Consider the following 24,071-nt stretch of genomic DNA (forward strand, 5'->3'; position numbering starts at 1 on the left):
CTGCAGATCGAAACACATGTGAGAACTCGGTAGGGGCTAGGCGGGACAATGTGTAGCGAGGAGTGATCTGGGGTCCTACTCTGTCCTAGGCGGGACGATGTGTAGTGAGGAGTGATCTGGGGTCCTACTCTGTCCATGGGGGGAGATTGGGACCCCGCTGCACAGCTAGTGAAGGGGAGGCGGGGGAGCAGACAGCCTGCAGACAGACAGACAGACAGCAAGACATACCGTGGGGGTTCAACAGGGCACCGCCTCGGCACGTCAAGGTTAGAACCACAGCACACAACAACAGCAGTGGAAAAATGAAGACCCTGCACTGTGGCTAAAATTGCTTCCCCTTTAAGATGTCATTGTTTCAACGGGCACTCACACAAAGTGTGAAATATAAGTGAAACACGTAATCTTCCGGACTTCCAGATTTGAGCCCTGTGCTGAACAAGAACAATCCTAGATAATTTACAGATTTCTGTATTGAAAAAAAACATACCGCATGACTGCTGTTAAACAGAAAATGAAAACCCTGGAAGAGAACGTGCTTGTTACCTGTATTAATATACACAACACAGAATACCTTTATGAAATGGCTCACCATCTTCTGGATTCCATTTTCTAAATCCAGATTTCATTTCTTGGCAAATAGCAGACACAGAAACCTGTGTCCTGTGCATTCTGCAAGGGAGAAAAAAAAACAACATTTATGAAAACACACAAATGTGTGAAAATGACAAATTGAAGAAGAAAAGCAGCGCTCATCACAAACCCAAGCAGCTGCTTCTTCACTCGTTTCACTGTGAATGGTAAAGGAGCTTCTTTGGCACCAGTGAGCCTCACTTGACTGGCAGCACCCGATTTCCGTGGAGAGCGCAACACAGTTGGTGCAGCTCTGCTGGTCAGAGGTAATACTTTGCCAGTCGGAATGTATGACCTCAGAGAACGTTCTTACTAAATACGCTGTTGTTAAACATACAGCCCATCCTCGTAATCGCACAGGACCGGAAATATCCAGCATGGTCTCTTACTGTACCTTGTATCCACCCCAAATATACATGCAATTCCCGTCTGCCGCTGCGACGTGTCCGCTGCGCTCCGGAGGAGGCACAAGCTCCACACTCATCGTGGGCTGAAGCCAGTTCGGTGTCGATTTCCTCTGCATCATCACCATCTTCCTCCTCCTCGGGATCCTCCTCTACCTGCATGTGATTATCATCCTCGTCAACATCTGCCATCTTCACCTGTTTGCACATATACACGTCACCACGTTTTAATTAAACAAAGCACACAAATCACTGAACTCAACACTAAAAAAATATATATATATAACAGTATCAGAAAACCCTGCAACACAATTCCAGCTTATCTTGTTTACAGAGGAAGCAGAAGCAGAGACAGGCTTCACTCTGCAAGGCCTGACATGACGTGATGTCGAAGATGTCAGAAACCGTTCGCCATTTTGCTGAGGGTTGGAGGCGTCTTCTGAGCCACCATGCTGAGAAGGGCAAAGCGTGGCGAGCTGGTCCAAGGCCATTCCAACCCTGTCCTGGATGAAAACCCGCTGCAGTGTTCCAATGTTACATAAACAACCTTCTTTATTACACAGGGGGGTATGTCCTCTCAAGTATAACATCACCCATAAAAAAAATTCTGAGCTAAAACTAATAACGGCAGGGTCCATTTGATCAAGCTACAATCTGCTGAGATAGGCCAGAGCTGGATTGTATTTAACAGCACTGGGGCACCCCTTTCATTGCATTAGCCGTCTGTTTGCTATCCCGGGGCTTCCCTTCAATAGGCTGTCGACGCAGTCCAGAGTGTGCAATTCTTTAATATAGGCCCTGCTCACACAGGGTTTGTTTCTGAACTAACCAAACTGAATTCACTTGGAAACGAACTCTGGAGGAAAAGCTAACTTTTAGTACTTAGGGCTACTAACCTTTCTATCTGAATTATTCATTATTATTAAACAGGATTTTAATCCACTTTGCACTGAAGCATTAGCTTAGCAAATCTGTTCCTTCCTAATAACTTGAGTCTGACACAGGTAAGAAACTTTACTCACAGAAAAAACACACTTTATTAAAGAAAACACAGACATATAAAAACTGTATGATATTTAATACATTATTCTTTCCATTTGTCGTTGTGTCTGGATAAAAACATAAATGTCAAAGGAACATGGAATGGAGTCTGTGATTAGAAACAGAATTACAATGCTGTGAACTTGGGGGTGCAGGGGAACACATTTCTTACATTTAAACTGTAAGCATTGCTAAAAACACAAAAATAACCTGACATTTTATACAGAATTATTACACAGCTACAATAAATACAGAAAAGCAGGAGGGAGGACGTCTTCCACAGTTTGAATTTCGGGGCAATTCTGAAGGCACTCAACACTAAAGACCCTGAAGTTTACTGAAAAAAAACATAAAACAAACGCATTGATTATTTATTCTGTATAACAGTTGTGGTTGAACCACTTTGTGTAAATTGCCCACTTCATTCATTTACTATGGGGGGGGGGGGGGGGGGGGGGGGGGGGGGGGGGGGACAATTTGCACACAGTGGAAAATATAGCCAATTGTGAACCACAGAAGGAAGAGGACTCGGTTCATTCATTCATTTTCTAACAGTAATAACACACCATAATGCTCATTTCTACTGGAGTATACAGATGTTACACTGAGAAATAAGAGCCAGGGTGGGGTTAGATATGGGTTAAAAATTCCAGCAAACAGACCCTGCTGCACCTTCACGCTGGAACACTGTCCTGTTTACACCACATTTACTAAATACTTTAAAACTGGAAACGAACAGCAGCAGCTACACTTCAAATTCCACTGAGTGGAGATCTGCACTCACAAAATCAACACAAAGCATTCCAAACAACTCAACCAAAGCAGCCTCTAGAAAAACACATCAAGTGTGTGAATATCAGCTTCTCGTCTGTGCTTCTACTTAGACTGAATGACTTCTAATCTGTTTCGAAAGTGTTTGGTGGTCACCTCTAATGTTAAGAGAGTACTCTCTCTTGCCGCTCAAATGAAACTCCCGGCTTGATAAGAGGTAACTACCGAACACTTAGAAACAGATTCAAAGTCATTAAAAAAAAAAAAAAAAAAAAAAAAAAAAAGGAGATGAAAAGCAGATATTAGCATATTTTTTTTTTATAGAACCAGCTGTGGTTTAAATGTTTAGAATGTAATAAAACCAGAAACTGATTAAAATAAATTACTGACACTGCCAGAAGGAATTTGTTTGCTCACCTGTCCTCAACGCTTCTGTTGGATGGGTAATACACTTTAAAAGTGAAGCCACTTCTAGGGAAGGACCCCTAGAAATCAGAGAGCGAATGATATAAAACACGTTTTAAATCAGCGTTGAAGGGTTTTACAGGGGGCGGGGGGCTAGCAGCCTCTCTCATACACCTCGTATCCCACCTGTCCCGGTTTTCCCTAAATGGTCCCGGTTTTGAGGATGGTCTCCCGGGATTTCATAGAACACAAACAGCTACATTAACAAGCTTACTCTAATAAATCTTAATAACCAAGTAATAAATCACACACACACACATACTACACAACTTAGTGCTTTAAAACCAACAGGGTCACCAAAAGTGGCTGACCATACAAGAATAACGATCGCATGACAAACGTGTAATTGAACTGTAATTGATCACTGAGATGGGATAATTACAATTACACAGGTGGGTCAAAGCTTAACTACATTTACAATTACAATGCAACTACAACGAATCACCGATTGCACAACAGTGCTAAAACACAGTGGGGTGCTTACAGGGTTAATGCAGAGGCAGTCTGTGTTGGTGATGTTGAAAGGATCGTATTTGTCTGCGAAAACAATGACATCTGGCAGTGGATAGACCCTCAGGGTGTAATCAAACGCCCAGTACACCGGACTGACGTACAGCGGCAGCGGGGTGAGGTGCCCTTGCGACAGGATCGTCTTCACAAACTGTGAAACAAACAAACAGGGTTAAACTTGCTGTAATGAATATGCTTTAATAAAACAGGTCAGGGGAGGTACTGTAATGAATGAATCTGTTACATGTGAATGCCATGCAAACCTCACACTGTGCATGTCAAGACTCAAGAAGAAGGGATGGGTTTGCTGAGAAAATATAAAGAAAGTCTGAACAGTCGTCACAACCACATCGTGTGCAACGCGAGGCCCTGCAAAAACACACAGTTGCCTGCAGGTGTAATTCTAGCGAGAACCAGGAACAGGGATGAGACTCATGGCAGCAATTGTGAGCCTCCATCCCAACTCTAGAGGGGCTGTACAGCAATGAAAAGCACAGAGAATTTGGGTTTCAGGTCCCACATGTTTCTACTCACATGATTAGGGATGTCTAAACTGCTGCTTGGAAAACGCACACAGTTCCTGCACATTTTGTTCACCAGGTCCTCCCGGAACACAACCATTTCTTGGGTGCAGTACTGAATTCTTTAAAAAAAAGAAAAAAAAAAAAAAAAAGTTTTATATAGTTTTTATATATATATATTTATATATATAACATACACACAACACACACACATATATATATATAAAATCATTAAAAACGAACATGAAAAAGCATTATGTTCCAGAAGCATGATGGGAACATGACAGCATTTCCACCTTTACCTGCAAGGATTCGTTGTGAACACAGAGAACGGCACCTTCTGTCTAAACTCCTCTGTAATGTGCTCTGCCAGCGGGGGCCTTAAAGAAATAAACAGAATGGAGCAGGTTTACAACACTGGCCACAGGCTGCACACACACAGCAGCTAAACAGAGCAATCTTTCATTCAATTACTCAAGTGCACGCCATGGCTTGACAGGATCGGAATGTTGTATATTCCAATGAAATCCATCACGGAGCGATGCCCTGCACTCTAGAACTCGAACTGTTCTGGAAGATGCCAACTGAAACTTGCCATATTAGACACAGCAATACTTATGAGTCACATCTTAAAAAACATCTCCTCTTCCTCCTCCTCCTCCTAACGTTTGCAAATACATTTTATGTTATTATTTTCCATAACTATGAAAACAATTAACAGTGTGCTGAATTTAGCAATACTGAAATGAACTTCAATGCTATTGAAGAGACTGTGAAAGGCTTCCAGTCTCAACTTTCTCATGGAACTTACTGAGTTTCTTTTAGTCTTTCACTTTTTTTTTTTTTTTAATCAATGGAGCAGCTCATCTGAAAGCATGGCACATGTGTGCTGGTTTACAAACAGATGGTCTGAATCCAGTAATCAGCAGGCAGCATTTTAACTTGTGGCCCAAGCAGAAAATAAGGAAGCACATGGCAGGGGAGCCAAGTGTTCAGAATAATGAAATCCACTTCAAGGAACTGAGTCTGTTTAGAATTATTTGCATGCGTTTATTATTATTATTATTATTATTATTACCTGGGTAAAATTGTACTGGGACCCGGATCTTCGGGACCGGGAACGAACACAAATCGACTGCTGTGAACGGAGAAGGCGAGATTAATGTGAAATGAAGCCTGGAAATCAGATTCCCGTTATATAGTGGTTTGATCCATTCCTTGATTTAATAGAACACACCTGAGCTTGTTACCTATACACTGCGGCGAATCAAGCTTGTCGTAAAACCCAAAATGGGTGAAATCGCTATGCAATAGGAGTCTTATTTCCATCCATGTCAATGTAAGACATGTAAAAGCTCATCTGGAGAGCAGCCTGTCGTTGCTGGTGTATAAAAATCAATCATGAAAGCTGCGGACAGCAAACAGCTGATGACAGTCGCAGCTGGTGTGAGCCTTCACAGACCTGCCTCCGATTCCCCCTGAATTAGAACACAGGAATACTGCAGAGCCAGCCAAGCAAGGGAGCGGCGGACTGCTCACCCCTCATTCCCATTTTAAACAAGAAGCAGAGTGTTCACCAACATCTAAATATGAATGTGATTCTTCCACACTTCTTTCTTAAAGAGCATGCAACTTCAAATGTCATTTTAACAGAAAGCTGCCTTTGCCTGGCTTGCAGCTTGCCTAGAGATGGGCTGGAGATCCTAAGCAATTCCAGTCCAATCACGGGACAATACGACAGTCCAACAACCAGCTCCAACACAGCAGCTGCAATCAAATATTACCAGCTTAAGAACCTACCTTTTATGGATGTTGGGGTATTCACAGATGACATCTGCTAAGGCTTTCAGTGAATCTGAAATCAATTCAATAAGCATCCTAGTGATTTACGGTACAAATGTTATATTTTATATATATATATATATATATATATATATATATATATATATATATATATATATATATATATATATATATATATATATATATATATATATATATCACCCTTCATGCCATGGCATCCCGGAGCGCTGTACAAAGTAAGAGAGCTCATATGTACAATGCACTCTAGCTGCAACCAATTATTTAAAAGCACATTCAAAATAAAAGTATGTTTTCAATGTTTCATGCTGCCGAATGTCAACCGGAATAGAGTTCCACAAACGAAGAGCACGACAGCAAAAAGCTCTGATAGAAGAGGACTTTTTGGAAGAGCTAAGTTGTTTAGTATAACTCAAGCTGTCCAGTGTTGACACGGAAGCAGTGACTGGCTTTCCAACTCACCTCTAAGAGCTTGTATCTGGTTTCTTCCATAGGGGGCAGAAGAGAAGTTTCCACAGAAAATGAAGCAGGTTGGTGGCATTGCTGAGTAACCTGTGGGACACAGCAGGGAACACAACAACATGAGCTTCAGTCCTGTTGCAGAGGCAGGTTGACAGCTACACTCTGGTGTACCGGCTGCACTTAGAGAGAATGTCCGAGAGCCCTGTTGAGTCACAGGAGTGCTTTAAACTTCTGAGATTCAAAAAGGCACCAGAGATACAAAGCAAATCCAAACAAGAAGAACAGTGCATTAGTTCAGATACTTTCCATCAGGGATGGAAAGAAGACTCCCACAGCATAGCAGTCTCATCCATTCCTGGTTTTACCAGGAGCTTAATAAGACACACCTGCGCTTGCTACCTATACACTGCGACTAATCAAGCTCGTATTAAAATCTGGAATGGGTGAAACTGCCAATGTAAGAGCAGGCTTATTTCCATGCCTGGATATTTCAGAGCTGTGCCAGTTTAAGTGCAAGTACCCGAGAACATGGTGTGGATTTTCTCCAGCACCTCCACGCTGTCCAGCCACACATCAGACACAAAGACGAACATGGCATCTTCGTTCTCCTCCTCCAGCTGCTTCAGCTTCGCCGAGGACTTCACCGACGCGGGAGAGGGACCGCCGAAGAAATTCACATCGCCATAGTAAGCTCTGCAAACAAAATGACTAAACCGGTCACAATCATTTTACATTGCTAACAACACATATTCAAGATCATTTTAAATACTACAGTAAGATAAGGGACATGAATAAAACAACAACCTTGTTGTGCTGGAGGGCTCAGTCGGTGGAAATCCAAAAGCATTGATATGAAACACAGCGTCTTCGTACCACCCTGTAACAGCAGAAGAGACGATCATCCCTCACACGACTGCCCTTTACCACTGCACACCTAGATCCCCCCTCACACGACTGCCCTTTACCAGTGCACACCTAAATCCCCCCTCACACGACTGCCACCTAGATCCCCCCTCACACGACTGCCACCTAGATCACCCCTCACACGACTGCCCTTTACCACTGCACACCTAGATCCCCCCTCACACGACTGCCCCTTACCACTGCACACCTAGATCCCCCCTCACACGACTGCCCTTTACCACTGCACACCTAGATCCCCCCCTCACACGACTGCCCTTTACCACTGCACACCTAGTTCCCCCCTCACACGACTGCCACCTAGATCACCCCTCACACGACTGCCCTTTACCACTGCACACCTAGATCACCCCTCACACGACTGCTCTTTACCACTTCACACCTAGTTCCCCCCTCACATGACTGCCACCTAGATCACCCCTCACACGACTGCCCTTTACCACTGCACACCTAGATCACCCCTCACACGACTGCCCTTTACCACTGCACACCTAGATCACCCCTCACACGACTGCCCTTTACCACTGCACACCTAGATCACCCCTCACACGACTGCCCTTTACCACTGCACACCTAGATCCCCCCCTCACACGACTGCCCTTTACCACTGCACACCTAGATCCCCCCTCACACGACTGCCCTTTACCATTGCACACCTAGATCCCCCCTCACACGACTGCCCTTTACCAGTGCACACCTAGATCACCCCTCACACGACTGCCACCTAGATCCCCCCTCACACGACTGCCCTTTACCACTGCACACCGAGAATGCAAGCTAGGGGGAGCATGACTGAAGTTTTTGACATCTTAAAAAGTAGTTGGCTTAGTTAACTTGAACCTGAACCCATTACTTTAAGCGCAGTACAGAAACCGGGAGCAGAGAAAACAGTTAGAAATGAAGTGGAGACTCAGAAAAGAGGGAAGGAGACATTTCTTCACTCAGATACTGGCCAGGGTATGGAATGGGCTGCCTAGACATGCTGTATATCAAATATAAGTGAATCACATTACCTTCTGCTAGAACAAAACAAGCTTCAGTATATAATCCACTATGAAACTGGTGAACTAAGGCTAAGGAAAAGAATCTATATTATTTTCATTACAGAAGAAACAACAGTCAAAAGCAAACAAATTGACAAGTTAGGTTTGGAGGTTTTTCCAATACAATATACTTTAGAAGGCAATTTCTTTTCTTTTTTTTTTTTTTTTTTTAGTAAATGCAGTAAACACTGGCTTCAATATTGTGAGATTCAGCAGGACCCCAAATTTACCAACACAGTTAAGTTCACAAGACTGAAGAAATAAATAACAATAAGACATGTTTGCTGTGATATGAAATTGTACTGAAAGACAACTCCAACACAAAGCATTAACACAGCCACAGTCACAGGTGTGATTAATCAATTCAAACCCCCAATAATCTGAAATGACAATAATAAAGAAACCAGGCAGGAGCGCTGTGTTTAATCCGAGCGTCGTGTCTGACAGCAGCCAGGACCCTGTCTCTGGTCTCAGTTGGTAAGTGTGGGGTTTGAATGCACACATGGAAAGGATATTGCTTTGCTGAGGTTCAGCTGGATTGTGCCTGTGGGGTCCTCCAGGTAGAACTTTCCCCTTTAAAAAAAAAAAATTTTTTATAAAATAATATATATAATATAATATATATATATATATATATATAATATGATATATATATATATATAGATTACACAATTGTGATGCCAACCAGAAATTATAATCAAATATAATAACTATTGATGTTTTAATTTATAATCATTTGTCATTAAAAATAGTTATACTGTTAAATTAAGGAAATATTGCTTCACCGGTAAATATTTATACAACAGCTATGTATGATTTAGTACTAAGAACAGGGTGCAGATATAAAGATCATTCAATGCTGGCTGTGTTAATTACTGGTCAGCAGGATCTTAACAGAAACACACATTAGAAGCAAGAAATATATTTAATGAGATCATCTTCTGTACGTTCGGTAAACTCGGTAACCTTAACCCTTTCATGCACAGCAACCTCACATGGAGGTGGATACAAAAAACTCCAGTCTTTACATGGGGACATTTGCAGATGCAAATGCATGATGACCTCATATGAGACTAGGAGACAGTGCGTTACCTTTACTAAATGATGACCTCATATAAGACTAGGAGACAGGTGTCAGTGTCTTGTTTGAGTGTTGTTACACTATGGCCAGTGTCTTGTTTGAGTGTTGTTACACTGTGTCCAGTGTCTTGTTCGAGTGTTGTTACACTGTCTCTAGTGTCTTGTTTGAGTGTTGTTACACTGTCTCTAGTGTCTTGTTTGAGTGTTGTTACACTGTCTCTAGTGTCTTGTTCGAGTGTTGTTACACTGTCTCTAGTGTCTTGTTTGAGTGTTGTTACACTGTCTCTAGTATCTTGTTCGAGTGCTGTTACACTGTGTCCGGTATCTTGTTTGAGTGTTGTTACACTGTCTCTAGTGTCTTGTTTGAGTGTTGTTACACTGTCTCTAGTGTCTTGTTTGAGTGTTGTTACACTGTCTCTAGTATCTTGTTTGAGTGTTGTTACACTGTGTCCAGTGTCTTGTTTGAGTGTTGTTACACTATGGCCAGTGTCTTGTTTGAGTGTTGTTACACTGTGGCCAGTGTCTTGTTCGAGTGTTGTTACACTGTCTCTAGTGTCTTGTTTGAGTGTTGTTACACTGTCTCTAGTATCTTGTTCGAGTGCTGTTACACTGTGTCCGGTATCTTGTTTGAGTGTTGTTACACTGTCTCTAGTATCTTGTTTGAGTGTTGTTACACTGTGTCCAGTGTCTTGTTTGAGTGTTGTTACACTATGGCCAGTGTCTTGTTTGAGTGTTGTTACACTGTCTCTAGTGTCTTGTTTGAGTGCTGTTACACTGTGTCCAGTGTCTTGTTTGAGTGTTGTTACACTATGTGTTCTGACGAACCTCTTTCAACTGTGTGATCATACCCAGAACAATGACTTCCCCAAGCTTAGCTGTGCTGCCTAGCAGGGCTTCCACTGTCTTCAACTGCAACCAAAAACAAAACAAAATGTGAAGTGTGAAAACGACTCTAACAAACCTGACTTTAACAGTCACGGACATATACGCTGTTATACTGCAAGAGACCAGGTCAACTGTACACACGAACCCTTCAGTCCTGTCAAATGTACACACAAACCCTTCAGTCCTGTCAACTGTACACACGAACCCTTCAGTCCTGGCAGAACCTCCGGGTCCCACCTTGACGTCAAGCTGCTTGGAGTTCTTACAGTACTGTGCAACTGGTCCAATTTAACAAAATATATGCAAGAATTTTGTCCTGTTTTCATGTACACTCGATAAAGGAGTGCCTTTTTGAATGATATAACTTAATTTTGCATTCTTTCAGCTCTACAAACATAACACGGGACTGACAGGGTTATATTAAAAGCATTAGTATAGTCAACGCCTTTATCCATGCTCTTTTTCCAGTTGGAAGTGACAGTCTATCGTTTACAAGGCCACATTTGTAGCTATGCAAGATGTACCAGACTGTTCTGAAATCTGGCTTCGTGGTTTTATAATGTTTAAAGTAGCTGACATCAGCTGGGATTCAACTGTTGGGGAAATAGTTTTTTTATCTCGTATGTTTATGCACTGAAACACAATGCTGGTTTCATCTCACCTGGAATTTGTTCCTGCCCTCATCAGGATCTGAGCCGATGACCGGAGGTGTAAACAGTTCATGTCTGTGAGTTCTCTGGTGCGAGGAGCAAAAAGAAACAACAACTTGAATTTGAAATACATCTAGAGTAACAAGAGCACAGGCCAACTCAGAAGCACCTCTACCAGTTCACAGATCCGGCAGGCAGAACGAATACACTGCAGGGCAATGAGACCTGGCAGGGAGCAACAGCAGGCCATGGGTGAGACAGCAGACTGACCTGTTTGTGTAAAACAGCTGACGGAAACAACCTGGATATTATTTATGAAGCTGTCGCTCGTCATGCTTTAAAGAGCATACTGTCACCCCCCCCATCCAGAATATCTTTGAACTGCTCGAGTGCCTTTTAGCAAAAAGTGTTGAGTTTTAGTTCTGCTTTTGGGGATCCATGCACCCTGATCCCGTCAGTCAGTCCCTACCTCCGTCTGTCTGACACACTAGGCTTGCATTTCGGCTGCAATCCAATAATAGCAGCCTTTCCATTCCTGTGCGGTTATTACGAGATTATGGGGGCCCCCTGTATGTGCATGCACTGGTTCTGCTGAATTCTGTAGTAATTGAATAAGGTCTCACTTGTTGCAGGATAGTGTAGCGCTCCCTGAACAGTTCAGCCTTGTCCCTGGCTGCCCCACATATCTTTGGTGCAGGATGGCTGGTCATAGCAATGCTAAGATAAGAACAAGAGGTGTGTTTATAATCACAATACATGAACAATTTGTTAGCATACATTTAAAACTGTAAATTAGATTCTCAATACAACACTGACTTATTCGTCATGATTCGTTAACATGACTAATAAATAACAGCAGCACACATGCAATGAGAGCTCTGCTTACAATGTGAGCACTGCTGTACTTACGGTACAAATTTCTTCCTTTCTGAACTGTAGAGGTATCGGGGTACATCAAACGCTCCAATGATATTGAAGACGTGGTCTCTGAAACACAGGGATGCAAACAGTTGCAGGTTTGACAAACAGAGCTGTCCAAAAATATACAAAGAAAAACAGAAAGCAGAGAAGGAATCTTTTACTCACATGGTTTCATCACAAGACTGACTGCATTCCTGGACAGCAGACTCGACCATCGACAGCTCGATCATATTAGAGGTCACTTAGAAAAGCAACCGCATACAGAAATTAATAGAGAATCGAGACTACAGACAAATACAAACACAAAATGCTGAAATCAAACTACACAAGTGCAGGTTAAATAAGAGAGCTCTTTATACAGGGCAAGAGGGGTAGTTAAGTACTTGTGCCGAGTCAAGGCAAAATGCAACTTTGACAGAAGTAATCAAAGTGTGTGTTGAAATTAGCTAAATGGATTAGGTGCTCATAACTAGGCTGTCACTGTAAATATCATTCAGTGCTGTCCTGTGTGAACCGATCAGCAGGATCTTGGTAGAAAGAGAGGGTACACAGTGGTTCTAAGTGGGTAATACAAAGATAATCAATGGGGGAGGGAAGACATAAACACTGCATCTAGCCAGTGAAATATGAAAAATAAAAACGCTTTAGGCAGAGTTGGGGTCAATTCCTGGTTTTCAATTCCAGGTCATTTTTAAAATCAATTCCCTGTTCCAATCCCCTTCTAATCAATTCCAGCACATCACTGATCACAATGAGCAGTATTCCGTTCAATTCTCACAGAGGCAACAAAACTTTAAACTGTGAAAGCAGTTCAACAATCACATTGACGATTTTGCGCTTATATATATATCTTAAAATTGAATATATATATATATATATATATATATATATATATATATATCTATATATATTGTGTGTTTTATATAGTACTCACAGGGCTGCTTTTCAACAACATCGGTGATGCGTTCGATCACATCTTCGAGTTCCAGATCACTGACCGACACCAGAACCTCCACAAGGTACCTACTGGCCTCGCTGGGAACAACACGAGAACACGTTACACTAGCACATGAGAACCTGGGCTGTGCTTTCAGATCTTACTTAATCGACTGGTTTCACCGAAGCTCACCAAGCATGGCCAGTGAAACCAGCCTGACATGCATTTGTATAAAAAGTGAATCAATCTTGTGAGTGATGGTCAAGTTAAATACCTGGCAATGCACCTGCCACAATAACTCTGATAGCAAACGGTGTAAGCTAGTTTAAACAGAGTTTATCAAAGGGTTCGGGCTCGATCACAGGCACACCCGCTAGTAGTGCAATGACGGGCGGCGCCGCTCTGTCTCTGCCCAGTCATTCTGCTCTGCCGCCTGCATTGACCACCAGGTAAGACCGCGTCGTGCGCACTGACCCCCCCCACACTGTTCCGCCATTTCACAGACTCGGTTATACTCACGGTCTAAGCACTAGACCCCGCATTTTGAAAGATGAAGAAACTTTAACCTTTACTTTGCTACTCGCCATCTTAAACAGTTCGCGCTAAATTCTGCACTTCCGTTTGCATCAGTCAGCATCCCACCACGTGTCCACGTTACTAGGCAACCCGCGGAGTCAGCGGGCGTGGCGCGGTCCTAAAGCAGGTCGGGTTTCTGCAGGCTGTGTTGAGCGCGTAATGAAATGAATGAGTTCTAGTCTGGTTCCACACACAGATGGGTTATTATTATTATTATTATTATTATTATTATTATTATTATTATTATTAATAAAATCTTTATCTTTCTTTGCAGCCCTGACCTTAACAGCAGCGCATTGTACAGTTCAGTGTGTTTGAACTTGCACGCAGGGCTGAGTGTCTTAATGGCCGAGTCGCAGCGCATGATAGCCGAGGAGAGAAGCGGCCACTGTGCCGTTGTAGATGGGAATTGTCTTTATGTTTGGGGGGGATATATGGTAAGTTTTCAAATGTTTCATAATTGTTACCGGAACAGTTTTGTCACAATAAGGAAGAGCTTATAGACGCATCTAGGTGGTATTGCAGAAGTCACTCGTCTGTTGAAACGATGACAAGTTTCAGTTAAAAAAAGAACTAAAATAGAACGATATTATACGTTTTGGTCGTTTTTGCAATGGATATCATTTCTTAAATATTATATTTTACACTACAGGAAGAACTTGAAGTCGCGGGGACTGTTCCAAATGTGACGGTCGAATGTTATGAAATGTTTCAGCAAAATAATAATAAATAACTAAAATAAAACTTGTGTGTGTGTGTGTGTGTGTGTGTGTGTGTGTGTGTGTGTGTGTGTGTGTGTGTGTGTGTGTGTGTGTGTGTGTGTGTGTGTGTGTGTGTGTGTGTGTGTGTGTGTGTGTGTGTGTGTGTGTGTGTGTGTGTGTGTGTGTGTGTGTGTGTGTGTGTGTGTGTGTGTGTGTGTGTGTGTGTGTGTGTGTGTGTGTGTGTGTGTGTGTGTGTGTGTGTGTGTGTGTGTGTGTGTGTGTATGTGTGTGTGTGTGTGTGTGTGTGTGTGTGTGTGTGTGTGTGTGTGTGTGTGTGTGTGTGTGTGTGTGTGTGTGTGTGTGTGTGTGTGTGTGTGTGTGTATGTGTGTGTGTGTGTATGTGTGTGTGTGTATGTGTGTATATATATATATGCATTGACATGTGTATAATCTTTCTCGGTGACATCGGTTCATTAATAATAACACATTTCATGTTTTCTGCAGTCGATTGCTGAGAATGAAGTGTATCTACCCAGTGATGAAATATGGACCTATGATATTGACATGGGGATATGGTAAGCTAATACATATTAACTCCATGCCCATGGACTGGCCCCCATCTTCCACACAAGCCCCAAGATCCGAGGCCATGCTTAGATATCAGAGGGTCATCAACCTTATTACAGCTTCCTACATTGAAAGCAGGGCAAAGTGTAGTAAAGCACAGTGAAGGCATGGTAAACCACATCACAGCTCAGTATTGTAAAGCACAGAGAGGTTTGGTAAAGCATATACATAATTACAAAGTTACCATGCACATTTACCATAGTAAACTTTTGTATGGGTAAGAGCTGAATACAAGCATAGTGTTTAATCTGTTTTAACAATAAAGATTTAACAATGATCCACGATATCATCAATAATAAAAAGGTTTCCTTAGTGCTTAACAGTGTCCTGTCTCCTGCTCTTTTTAGCAATCTCCCTTTCTCTTTTTTGCTAATGTTTTAGAAATTGCTTAACGGATTCTTTGCCATCATTTGTTTTTTGTCTGGCAGTAGTTTGTAGCTGTAGCTGTATTAATTTTTCTTAGGAAGACCTGCTGGCCTGGATGGCTGTGTCCAATATTAGCATTAATTAAGCCGAAGCTGCTTGCTCTCAATTCCAGGTTGTTCCCCTTTAACTGCAGATGCATGCCTCTTCGCACTATGTAGATTCTGGGGGTGCCTGCCTCAAAGGTACCCCCAAGCTCATCCCACAGGTGCCCCCCTAGCTCCTCTTTGGCCTGTTCTTTAAACTCTGAAAATGGACACTAAAAAGACGTACCTGGTAATGAAACTTCATTCCTACATGGTAGCAAAAAGCATTGCAAAAATCAGTAGTCAGTTTGTTATTTAAAACCGATAACCTCCCTCTAAAACCTGAAGTAGAATTGCCCTCAAGGCCAGAGTGGTGCACCCCTGCTGTAGCATTGGCTGGTTTCTCCCTTGGTTCTGGTGGTGTGGTACAAGCTTGTCAGTGTCTGTGCATCATACCCCCGGCATGCTGGGAGGATGCATGTTGAAGCAGGTCCATGGAAACACCAGGGGGGCTCAGATCTGTCGTACTGCAGCCCCCATGCTGGTTACTTCAGGACTTGACTTGATGTGAGCATTCACTGTACTGCACACACACCTCCTCCACCCTGGAGCAGCACTCTGGATGTTCAGAAATCAAGGAGATTTAAAAGAACTAAGTCAACGATTGAAATTGTTGCTTGCGGATTTGTGTAGGGAAACCCATTCGATGGAAGGAGACATCCCACCCCCAATGTCTGGGGGTTGTGAAGCCTGTCTGAATGGAGTCATGTACATCTTTGGTGGATATGATGACAATGGCTATACAAACCAGGTAGGAATGTGTGGGTAGCAGACACACACTGGCATGTAAAGTGAGCAGCAACATCACATTAGTGTGACACGCTGTATAGAACACTATATACCCCCAAAACTGGTAGGGTACTGAACATGATAGCTGTCTTGGCTGCCACATTACATGAAGGAATCTCTTCTGTTGAGGCACTCCTTCTACATCGGCAGTCAGTGCACACGAGTGGGTGACTGCTTAGAAAAACCCTTTGCCTGTTTTTTTGAAGAGGGGACGATTATCTCTTCAAAGAGGTTATGCAAACAAGCCTAGTTGAGCTTAAGTGGGCAACGCCAATGACCCTAAACCAGCGTCCTGATAGAGGGACTCCTGGGCATCACAATGAGGCAGGGTGTCAGTGGCAGGGCGTCACAATGAGGCAGGGCGCCAGTGGCAGGGCGTCACAATGAGGCAGGGCGCCAGTGGCAGGGCGTCACAATGAGGCAGGGCGCCAGTGGCAGGGCGTCACAATGAGGCAGGGCGCCAGTGGCAGGGCGTCACAATGAGGCAGGGCGCCAGTGGCAGGGCGTCACAATGAGGCAGGGCGCCAGTGGCAGGGCGTCACAATGAGGCAGGGCGCCAGTGGCAGGGCGTCACAATGAGGCAGGGCGCCAGTGGCAGGGCGTCACAATGAGGCAGGGTGCCAGTGGCAGGGCGTCACAATGAGGCAGGGCGCCAGTGGCAGGGCGTCACAATGAGGCAGGGCGCCAGTGGCAGGGCGTCACAATGAGGCAGGGGCCAGTGGGTCACAATGAGGCAGCCAGTGGCAGGGCGTCACAATGAGGCAGGGAGGCCAGTGGCAGGGCAGGGCGTCACAATGAGGCAGGGCGCCAGTGCGTCACAGGGCGTCACAATGAGGCAGGGCGCCAGTGTGCCAGGGCAGGGCGTCACAATGAGGCAGGGCGCCAGTGGCAGGGCGTCACAATGAGGCAGGGCGCCAGTGGCAGGGCGTCACAATGAGGCAGGGTGCCAGTGGCAGGGCGTCACAATGAGGCAGGGTGCCAGTGGCAGGGCATCACAATGAGGCAGGGTGTCAGTGGCAGGGCTGAGCTAGGGCCCTTTTTCCAGAGAAGCAGGTACTTCCTACATTGATGTGATGTGATGTAAAGGGTTGTAAAGCTCAGTTCAGTATTGATGGGGTATTTGCCTGTTTTTTTTGCAGCTCTACTGTGTTAACCTAAAGGATAAAAATGGCAAATTCACATGGACGAAAGTCACAGATTTCAAGGGATGTCCTCCAACACCAAGAGACAAACTGTCCTGCTGGGTGTATGATAACAGGTACGCCTGTAAAATCAACAGAATAACAAAACGTCACTGTATATTTAACATAGCTATCATCAGCAAAATCCATCCCCCAGGATGCGGGTTGCTGGGTATTCCTTGGGTCAGCAACATGGGAGGAGGGAGGGCTGTTTCTTCTAGAGCTCCTAAATTATGCTCTGCCTTCATTTGTCAGGGAAGCTGGGACTGTTACAGTTTTCAAGTCAAGATTAAAATACACACGTTTATAAAATTCGAATCTTAGTGGGTTTTAGTGTAATTTTAAAATTGCTGCTTTTGCATTAAGTGTATACTGTTATTTAAATCTGTTATTTAAATGGTCTGACTGTGGCAATTGTATGTGTAACATACTATACAAATGTATTGTGATTTGTTCTTTTTTTCTGCTATATACTGTACAGTGCTTTGTGATTATTTTGTATACAAAGTGCTATATAAATGCAGTATATAAATATGAAGGCCCAGCGCATGAAAGGGTTAAGGAGCCTCGAATCCGTTATTTATTTTTTTAGGATTATCTACTTCGGTGGCTATGGCTGCAAGAAGCTGAATGAAGTGAACGACTCCATGAGCTTCTACACAGACGAAGTGTCTTGGGTAACGAGTCTCCACAGCTCTTTCTATCCATGACAGCTTGCTGTTCCCTTCGCAAATCAGCAGCCATTCACAGCATGCTGACTGCAGTGCTCTTTCACGTCACTCTTGCAGGTGGGGGAGATGTTTTGGGGGTGGAATAATGAAGTGCATGTTTTCAACCCCGCCACAGAGACCTGGACCCAGCCAGTAACACAAGTAAGCTAACGGAAAGATTTTTGTTATCAAGTTAGAAGCTAAAGAAGTCCTCACACAGAGAGAAATTCATTTCTTACTGAGCTGGCCGGAGTGGTTCTGTCTGTGTGGGTACAGGGTCTGTTTGGAGATAAGCAGGAGTCAGTGTCTTCAGGTACTTCATTTTTAAATGTTTATTTTTAAGTGCAGGAACAGACATGGGTTTTTCATGTTGGACTTGGACTATTATATATATATATATATATATATATATATATATATATATATATATATATATATATATATATATATATATAAATTACAGTAAAAAACAAAACTCATTCAATCAAAAAAATTAATAAATCAAATTGTTTTTGAGAAAGAGAAAAAATAAATACTGTACTGTCAAAAGCACAGGGGCAAGAAAGGCATGGTTATGTAGATAGATAGAGTAATGTCTGAAAAGTTGTATTTTATTCCCAGGGCACTCACCCAGCACCTAGAGCTGCCCATGCAGGCACAACCATGGGCAACAAAGGCTATGTGTTTGGAGGGAGAGTGCTGGTAGGTGCAGATCAAAGGCTGTGTGTTTGGAGGGAGAGTGCTGGTAGGTGCAGATCAAAGGCTGTGTGTTTGGAGGGAGAGTGCTGGTAGGTGCAGATTAAAGGCTGTGTGTTTGGAGGGAGAGTGCTGGTAGGTGCAGATCCACCGAAGGAAGCATTACAGTGTTCTAACCAGGTTTAAACTTACCTCTTATAAGCTGTGTCTTCTGGCTCTATCTTGCTGCTATACAGGATGTGAAAAGATATCAGATATCATTTAATTTTACAAAAGATCCATCTACAATGTTGTACTTGAGAATTCTGTATACAAAAAGAAATAGAATTTGAACGGGGGGGACGACCAGAGCACGATTTCTCTGTGCACTTTACTTATGCAACCTGCTAAAGAATGGCATCTGTTTTTATACACTAGGGGACCAGAACTAATGACATACACTGTCTGGACCTTGATACCTGGGCTTGGTCAGAAATGTAAGTGCCCCGTTTCTCTTTCTTTGTATGTCTAACATGTGTAACATACGTTTCATAGGTCATGTGTAACAGGCAGGCGATTTTCATAACTTTCCGTTTTCAAATTGAAATAATCTCAGTGTCATTTTTGAAGACCAGATTCTGATAAATTGAATAGATTTTCAACAAATGACAGAGTGTTTTACGATATTTTTATTTTTTTTTGTTAAATGATATATAAGCCTGTGTGCTGTATCCTGTATACCTTCTTTATGCAAAATTATAAGTGACTAATATTGAATCTCATTACAGTGTAGTGGATTTTAAAACTTTGAGAGTACCAAACTATTTTGATCTTTGTTTTCTTTGCATATCTATTAAGTTATTAATAGGTGCAGAGCAAAGATCAACAGTCAATCTAACTATTTCTACCTTGCTGCTTAAAGAAGGCAGTAGCCAAAACATTGCAACTAATTATTACAATAGTGAGTTCAGGTCCTTTTCTTCTTCATTCAGTATTTCTAGTGACTGATGAGTACCCTGTTGGATCCTGATCCTTCTTGGATGTAGAGCTGCTTGCTGTTTTTGAATTCTCTCTCTCTCTCCTTGTAGAATTCACTCTTCTATCAGAAGGCCAGTTGGCCGCTCCTGGCACACCGTGACCACAGTATCTGATTGCATGATCTTCTTATTCGGTGGATTAAGTGCTAACAGCGAACCTCTAGGCAAGTAACATTAAAAGCTTCTGATAGAAATGTCTTTGATGCAAAACGCTTTATTATTATTATTATTATTATTATTATTATTATTATTATTATTATTATTAATTAATCTTTTTTTGTAACAGACAAAAAATATTCCAATACTTTGTTATAGATGATGGCTGGTTATTTGATGTCCAGACGAAAAAATGGACCCAACTTCAACATTTACCCAAGAATAAGCCAAGGTAAGAAATAACATCCATTATTTAAAAAGACATTATTGATCAGCAGTCTTAGCTCTACATTCCAGTTTGGTTACATCGCGATCACAAGGTATTAGGGTTCAGAACCGAAACATTTCAGTTTGGTTCTGATATGATAATCTCAAGATAGATCTCCGTATTCCACAATGTTTCTCTAGATCACTAGATCGATCCTGACATTGCAGTGTGGGTGTCTCGATATAACTGTCATTTATCAGATGGAACTGTAGATTGCAATGTGACAGGTAGCAACAGGAATTCATAGGAATGCCACTATTTTGAAGTGTATGTTGACCCTACAGGCTGTGGCATACCGCCTGCCTAGGAACAGAGTCTGAAGTGTTTGTTTTTGGAGGAAGCCAGGATGACATACTTTCAGTGGACAGAGTAAGCAAAACATCTCCCCAATACAGCAGTAGTTCTTCTTCACCAGAGTGCTCTCCTAAATCTAGCATGGTCCAGCTTGCGCAAGCATGCTTGTACATGGGCTTGGTATAGAAAGACCCCAGGATGGCTTCTTTATCTGGGATACACAGCATAGTTGTGACAGAAATGCAAGATTCATAGATTGTTGCATGCTGATACCTTCTGGCTACCTTTTACTGCATTAAATATGGTTAAATTGTGATAAAGTACAATAAGCTAGCATACTGTTGATGTCATTGCTAATCTGAATGTCGTTTGGCCTTAAGCAATTGTAGTTTTGAGTGAATAATTCACTTGTAACTGTTCCTTCTCGCTGTCAGTAGAATGTAAGCTTGTTTTCATGCCAGCAGCGAGCATTAAATTGTTTGAAAAAGTGTTTTGAATCTAAACACTGTCTATGCACTTGTTATTTTTTAACAGGGCCACTGCAATGATTTACTCGTCTTCCAAACCCAGCCTTGCACCCTGCTCAGGCAAGTACTGTACTTCAGTAACAGACAGCAGATTGAATAACCTGGAGCTGCGTGCTGCACAGCTGTGTGGTTGTGGTTCAAACTACAGCACTGCCTCATCACGCGCGTCAGAGCACAGGCTCTCCCTCGTCGTTGCACTGTCTGACTCGCGCGTCAGGGCACAGGCTCTCCCTCGTCGTTGCACTGTCTGACTCGCGCGTCAGAGCACAGGCTCTCCCTCGTCGTTGCACTGTCTGACTCGCGCGTCAGAGCACAGGCTCTCCCTCGTCGTTGCACTGTCTGACTCGCGCGTCAGAGCACAGGCTCTCCCTCGTCGTTGCACTGTCTGACTCGCGCGTCAGAGCACAGGCTCTCCCTCGTCGTTGCACTGTCTGACTCGCGCGTCAGAGCACAGGCTCTCCCTCGTCGTTGCACTGTCTGACTCGCGCGTCAGAGCACAGGCTCTCCCTCGTCGTTGCACTGTCTGACTCGCGCGTCAGAGCACAGGCTCTCCCTCGTCGTTGCACTGTCTGACTCGCGCGTCAGAGCACAGGCTCTCCCTCGTCGTTGCACTGTCTGACTCGCGCGTCAGAGCACAGGCTCTCCCTCGTCGTTGCACTGTCTGACTCGCGCGTCAGAGCACAGGCTCTCCCTCGTCGTTGCACTGTCTGACTCGCGCGTCAGAGCACAGGCTCTCCCTCGTCGTTGCACTGTCTGACTCGCGCGTCAGAGCACAGGCTCTCCCTCGTCGTGCACTGTCTGACTCGCGCGTGCACAGGCTCTCCCTCGTCGTTGCACTGTCTGACTCGCGCGTCAGAGCACAGGCTCTCCCTCGTCGTTGCACTGTCTGACTCGCGCGTCAGAGCACAGGCTCTCCCTCGTCGTTGCACTGTCTGACTCGCGCGTCAGAGCACAGGCTCTCCCTCGTCGTTGCACTGTCTGACTCGCGCGTCAGAGCACAGGCTCTCCCTCGTCGTTGCACTGTCTGACTCGCGCGTCAGAGCACAGGCTCTCCCTCGTCGTTGCACTGTCTGACTCGCGCGTCAGAGCACAGTGGATTACTGATGGCACTTTAGCAGGCGAATACAGCTGCTGGCCTCACAGCGAATGAACCGCAACAGTGAGCTGTTGAATGGGGAGTTATAGAGGGAGCACTGTCTGTATTACAAATGAACAGTGTATGAGTAGGAGGGGGCTGGGAAAAGGAGATGCAACCTTATTAAATGACAGTCATGCAAAGTTCACACGCTCTTCATGGAGGTCACTGCAGGGCAGGCTGCCTGGGCTTCACTCACATTGTAACAGATCATTTCGTAGTTCTCTGATTTGTTTGTATTGAAGTGCGTGCACTGTTGCTGTGTTTAATTCAGTGAGACAGAGCTGCTCGGGTGGTGTTGGAGTTGTCATGCAGACCAGACGGCTGATATGACTATAATTCATATCCATTAAGCACGTGACAAGGTGTCACATGGAAATCAGTTTCTCTGACATGCTCGAGATTCCTGTCCAGGTTCCACAAGAGGTTCTATGCCTGCAGCATGCCTGCTTCAGAGCCTGACTGGGGCTGTTTCTTTGTTCCGGTTACAGATTGTGTTTGGACTACGTGGTAAAAAATGGCAGACTTCTTCAGGAACAGCTATCCTGGTTACCACCGAAGCTTTCTCACAAAGTTCAGGACAAGATTTCATTGTGGACTGGTGCCGGGAAACCCCACGAATAACATGAAACTGCCTGGGACAGAACTGTGAGACCAACAGGTTGTGCTGTTGCATATATGTTACCAAGGGTCATACAGTAGGATGCTTGTAGGGAAACATTTTGAGAACTCCCAAGATCAGACATGCAGTAACAGCCTGGCCAGTCGAAACTGAGAACAAAAATGAGAATGTTTACACCCAGAGACTATTAAACACAACACAACATACACGCTGGAAATAATCAGAAAAATGACAAAACCGTGTACATTATTCATAATAAACTAAACACTTACTCCTCAACGCTAATGATCAGCGAGGACACATTGCAATGACAAACGTAACCCAGACTGACATGAAGAAAGACCCTCTGCAGTTTCATAATCAAGGTTTGTGTGAGGATATGAGTTGGAAGTTGGAACAGGAGCCTTGCCAAGTAATGACTTTCATTTTCTTACTGATTTGAAATTCTACACTCTGGCCCCAGGCAGTCCCTCCTTCATGCGTTCCACTGCCCCAGATCATCTGTTTCACATGTCCCAGCGGGTTACCCTCATTTCAGACACCTCCCACCACTCTCGATAGCTTGCACTGCATTGCCTGTCTCCATCAGCGTGCTGTTGAGGGAGATAGGTTATTTATTTTCTGTTTTATTTTTTTTTGGTTTCAACCCTTTCACGCATGAAATATTGAAAATAACTGAAAACAAACATTTAAAGTAGTTTTAGACACATAATAAACGTGTTTTCACTGAAACGTGTTTTCAGATGTTTTTTTTCCATTGCTTTATATGGGCTCATATTAGGCTGTTACGTATTTGCGTCTTCCGTATGTCCCAATATAAAGACTATAAAGAAGACTTTTAAAGACTGAAAAAATCTGTTGCCCATATTAGTTCGCCATGAATGAAAGGGGTAGGCTTGGTCTCGTGTCTCTGCTCTGTGATTTTAATGAACATTAGCGTTTTATTAATGATGATGCCGCAGGGTATGGAAATCTGACTCCGGCCGCATGTCTAGCATTGATTTCTGGGCGACGGTTTTCAACAGTCTTTGGTAATGCAACATGCAATGCACTCTGCTTTGCTACCACCAGGAACCAGACCAAACAAGTGCCTGTGTGTTTACTGTTGCATTGTAAGTGCACGTCGACTTTATATATATATACACACACACACACACACAGAGTACCCTGAGAGGCCTGGCGGTTTATCTGTACCCCCTCCC

At 43.6% G+C, this 24,071-nt stretch overlaps 2 protein-coding genes across 4 annotated transcripts; one reads left to right on the forward strand and one right to left on the reverse strand.

The window, feature by feature from the left end:
• Positions 1-2,060: 2,060 nt before the first annotated feature.
• Positions 2,061-13,683, reverse strand: pole2 (polymerase (DNA directed), epsilon 2). Its single transcript, XM_041276822.1, has 19 exons — positions 13,582-13,683; positions 13,060-13,160; positions 12,291-12,366; positions 12,114-12,191; positions 11,828-11,921; positions 11,216-11,290; positions 10,495-10,578; positions 9,105-9,161; positions 8,560-8,608; positions 7,430-7,502; positions 7,146-7,318; positions 6,626-6,715; positions 6,143-6,197; positions 5,421-5,480; positions 4,645-4,722; positions 4,356-4,464; positions 3,796-3,972; positions 3,264-3,331; positions 2,061-2,412 (listed from the first exon to the last, which is right to left on the reverse strand). Exons 1-19 carry the CDS (start codon positions 13,647-13,649, stop codon positions 2,394-2,396), a joined length of 1,584 nt encoding a protein of 527 aa, XP_041132756.1. The 5' UTR covers positions 13,650-13,683; the 3' UTR covers positions 2,061-2,393.
• Positions 13,684-13,730: 47 nt separating this feature from the next.
• Positions 13,731-23,545, forward strand: LOC121330358 (kelch domain-containing protein 1). 3 transcript variants are annotated; one of them, XM_041276823.1, is made up of 14 exons: positions 13,731-13,838; positions 13,913-14,075; positions 14,844-14,914; positions 16,109-16,226; positions 17,404-17,522; positions 18,038-18,122; positions 18,234-18,317; positions 18,777-18,857; positions 19,269-19,327; positions 19,919-20,031; positions 20,183-20,255; positions 20,576-20,660; positions 21,120-21,172; positions 22,739-23,545. In XM_041276823.1, the coding sequence occupies exons 1-14, from the start codon at positions 13,807-13,809 to the stop codon at positions 22,869-22,871; spliced, it is 1,269 nt and encodes a 422-aa protein (XP_041132757.1). In that variant the 5' UTR covers positions 13,731-13,806; the 3' UTR covers positions 22,872-23,545. The 3 variants fall into 3 exon arrangements, with proteins under 3 accessions (XP_041132757.1, XP_041132759.1, XP_041132758.1); XM_041276825.1 differs by lacking the exon at positions 20,576-20,660 and having other exon boundaries at positions 22,739-22,859; XM_041276824.1 differs by lacking the exon at positions 13,731-13,838 and having other exon boundaries at positions 13,897-14,075.
• The last annotated feature ends 526 nt before the right edge of the window (positions 23,546-24,071 follow it).

The sequence above is a fragment of the Polyodon spathula genome, chromosome 17 (assembly GCF_017654505.1).
Source record: "Polyodon spathula isolate WHYD16114869_AA chromosome 17, ASM1765450v1, whole genome shotgun sequence".
Classification (NCBI taxonomy): Eukaryota; Metazoa; Chordata; class Actinopteri; order Acipenseriformes; family Polyodontidae; genus Polyodon; species Polyodon spathula.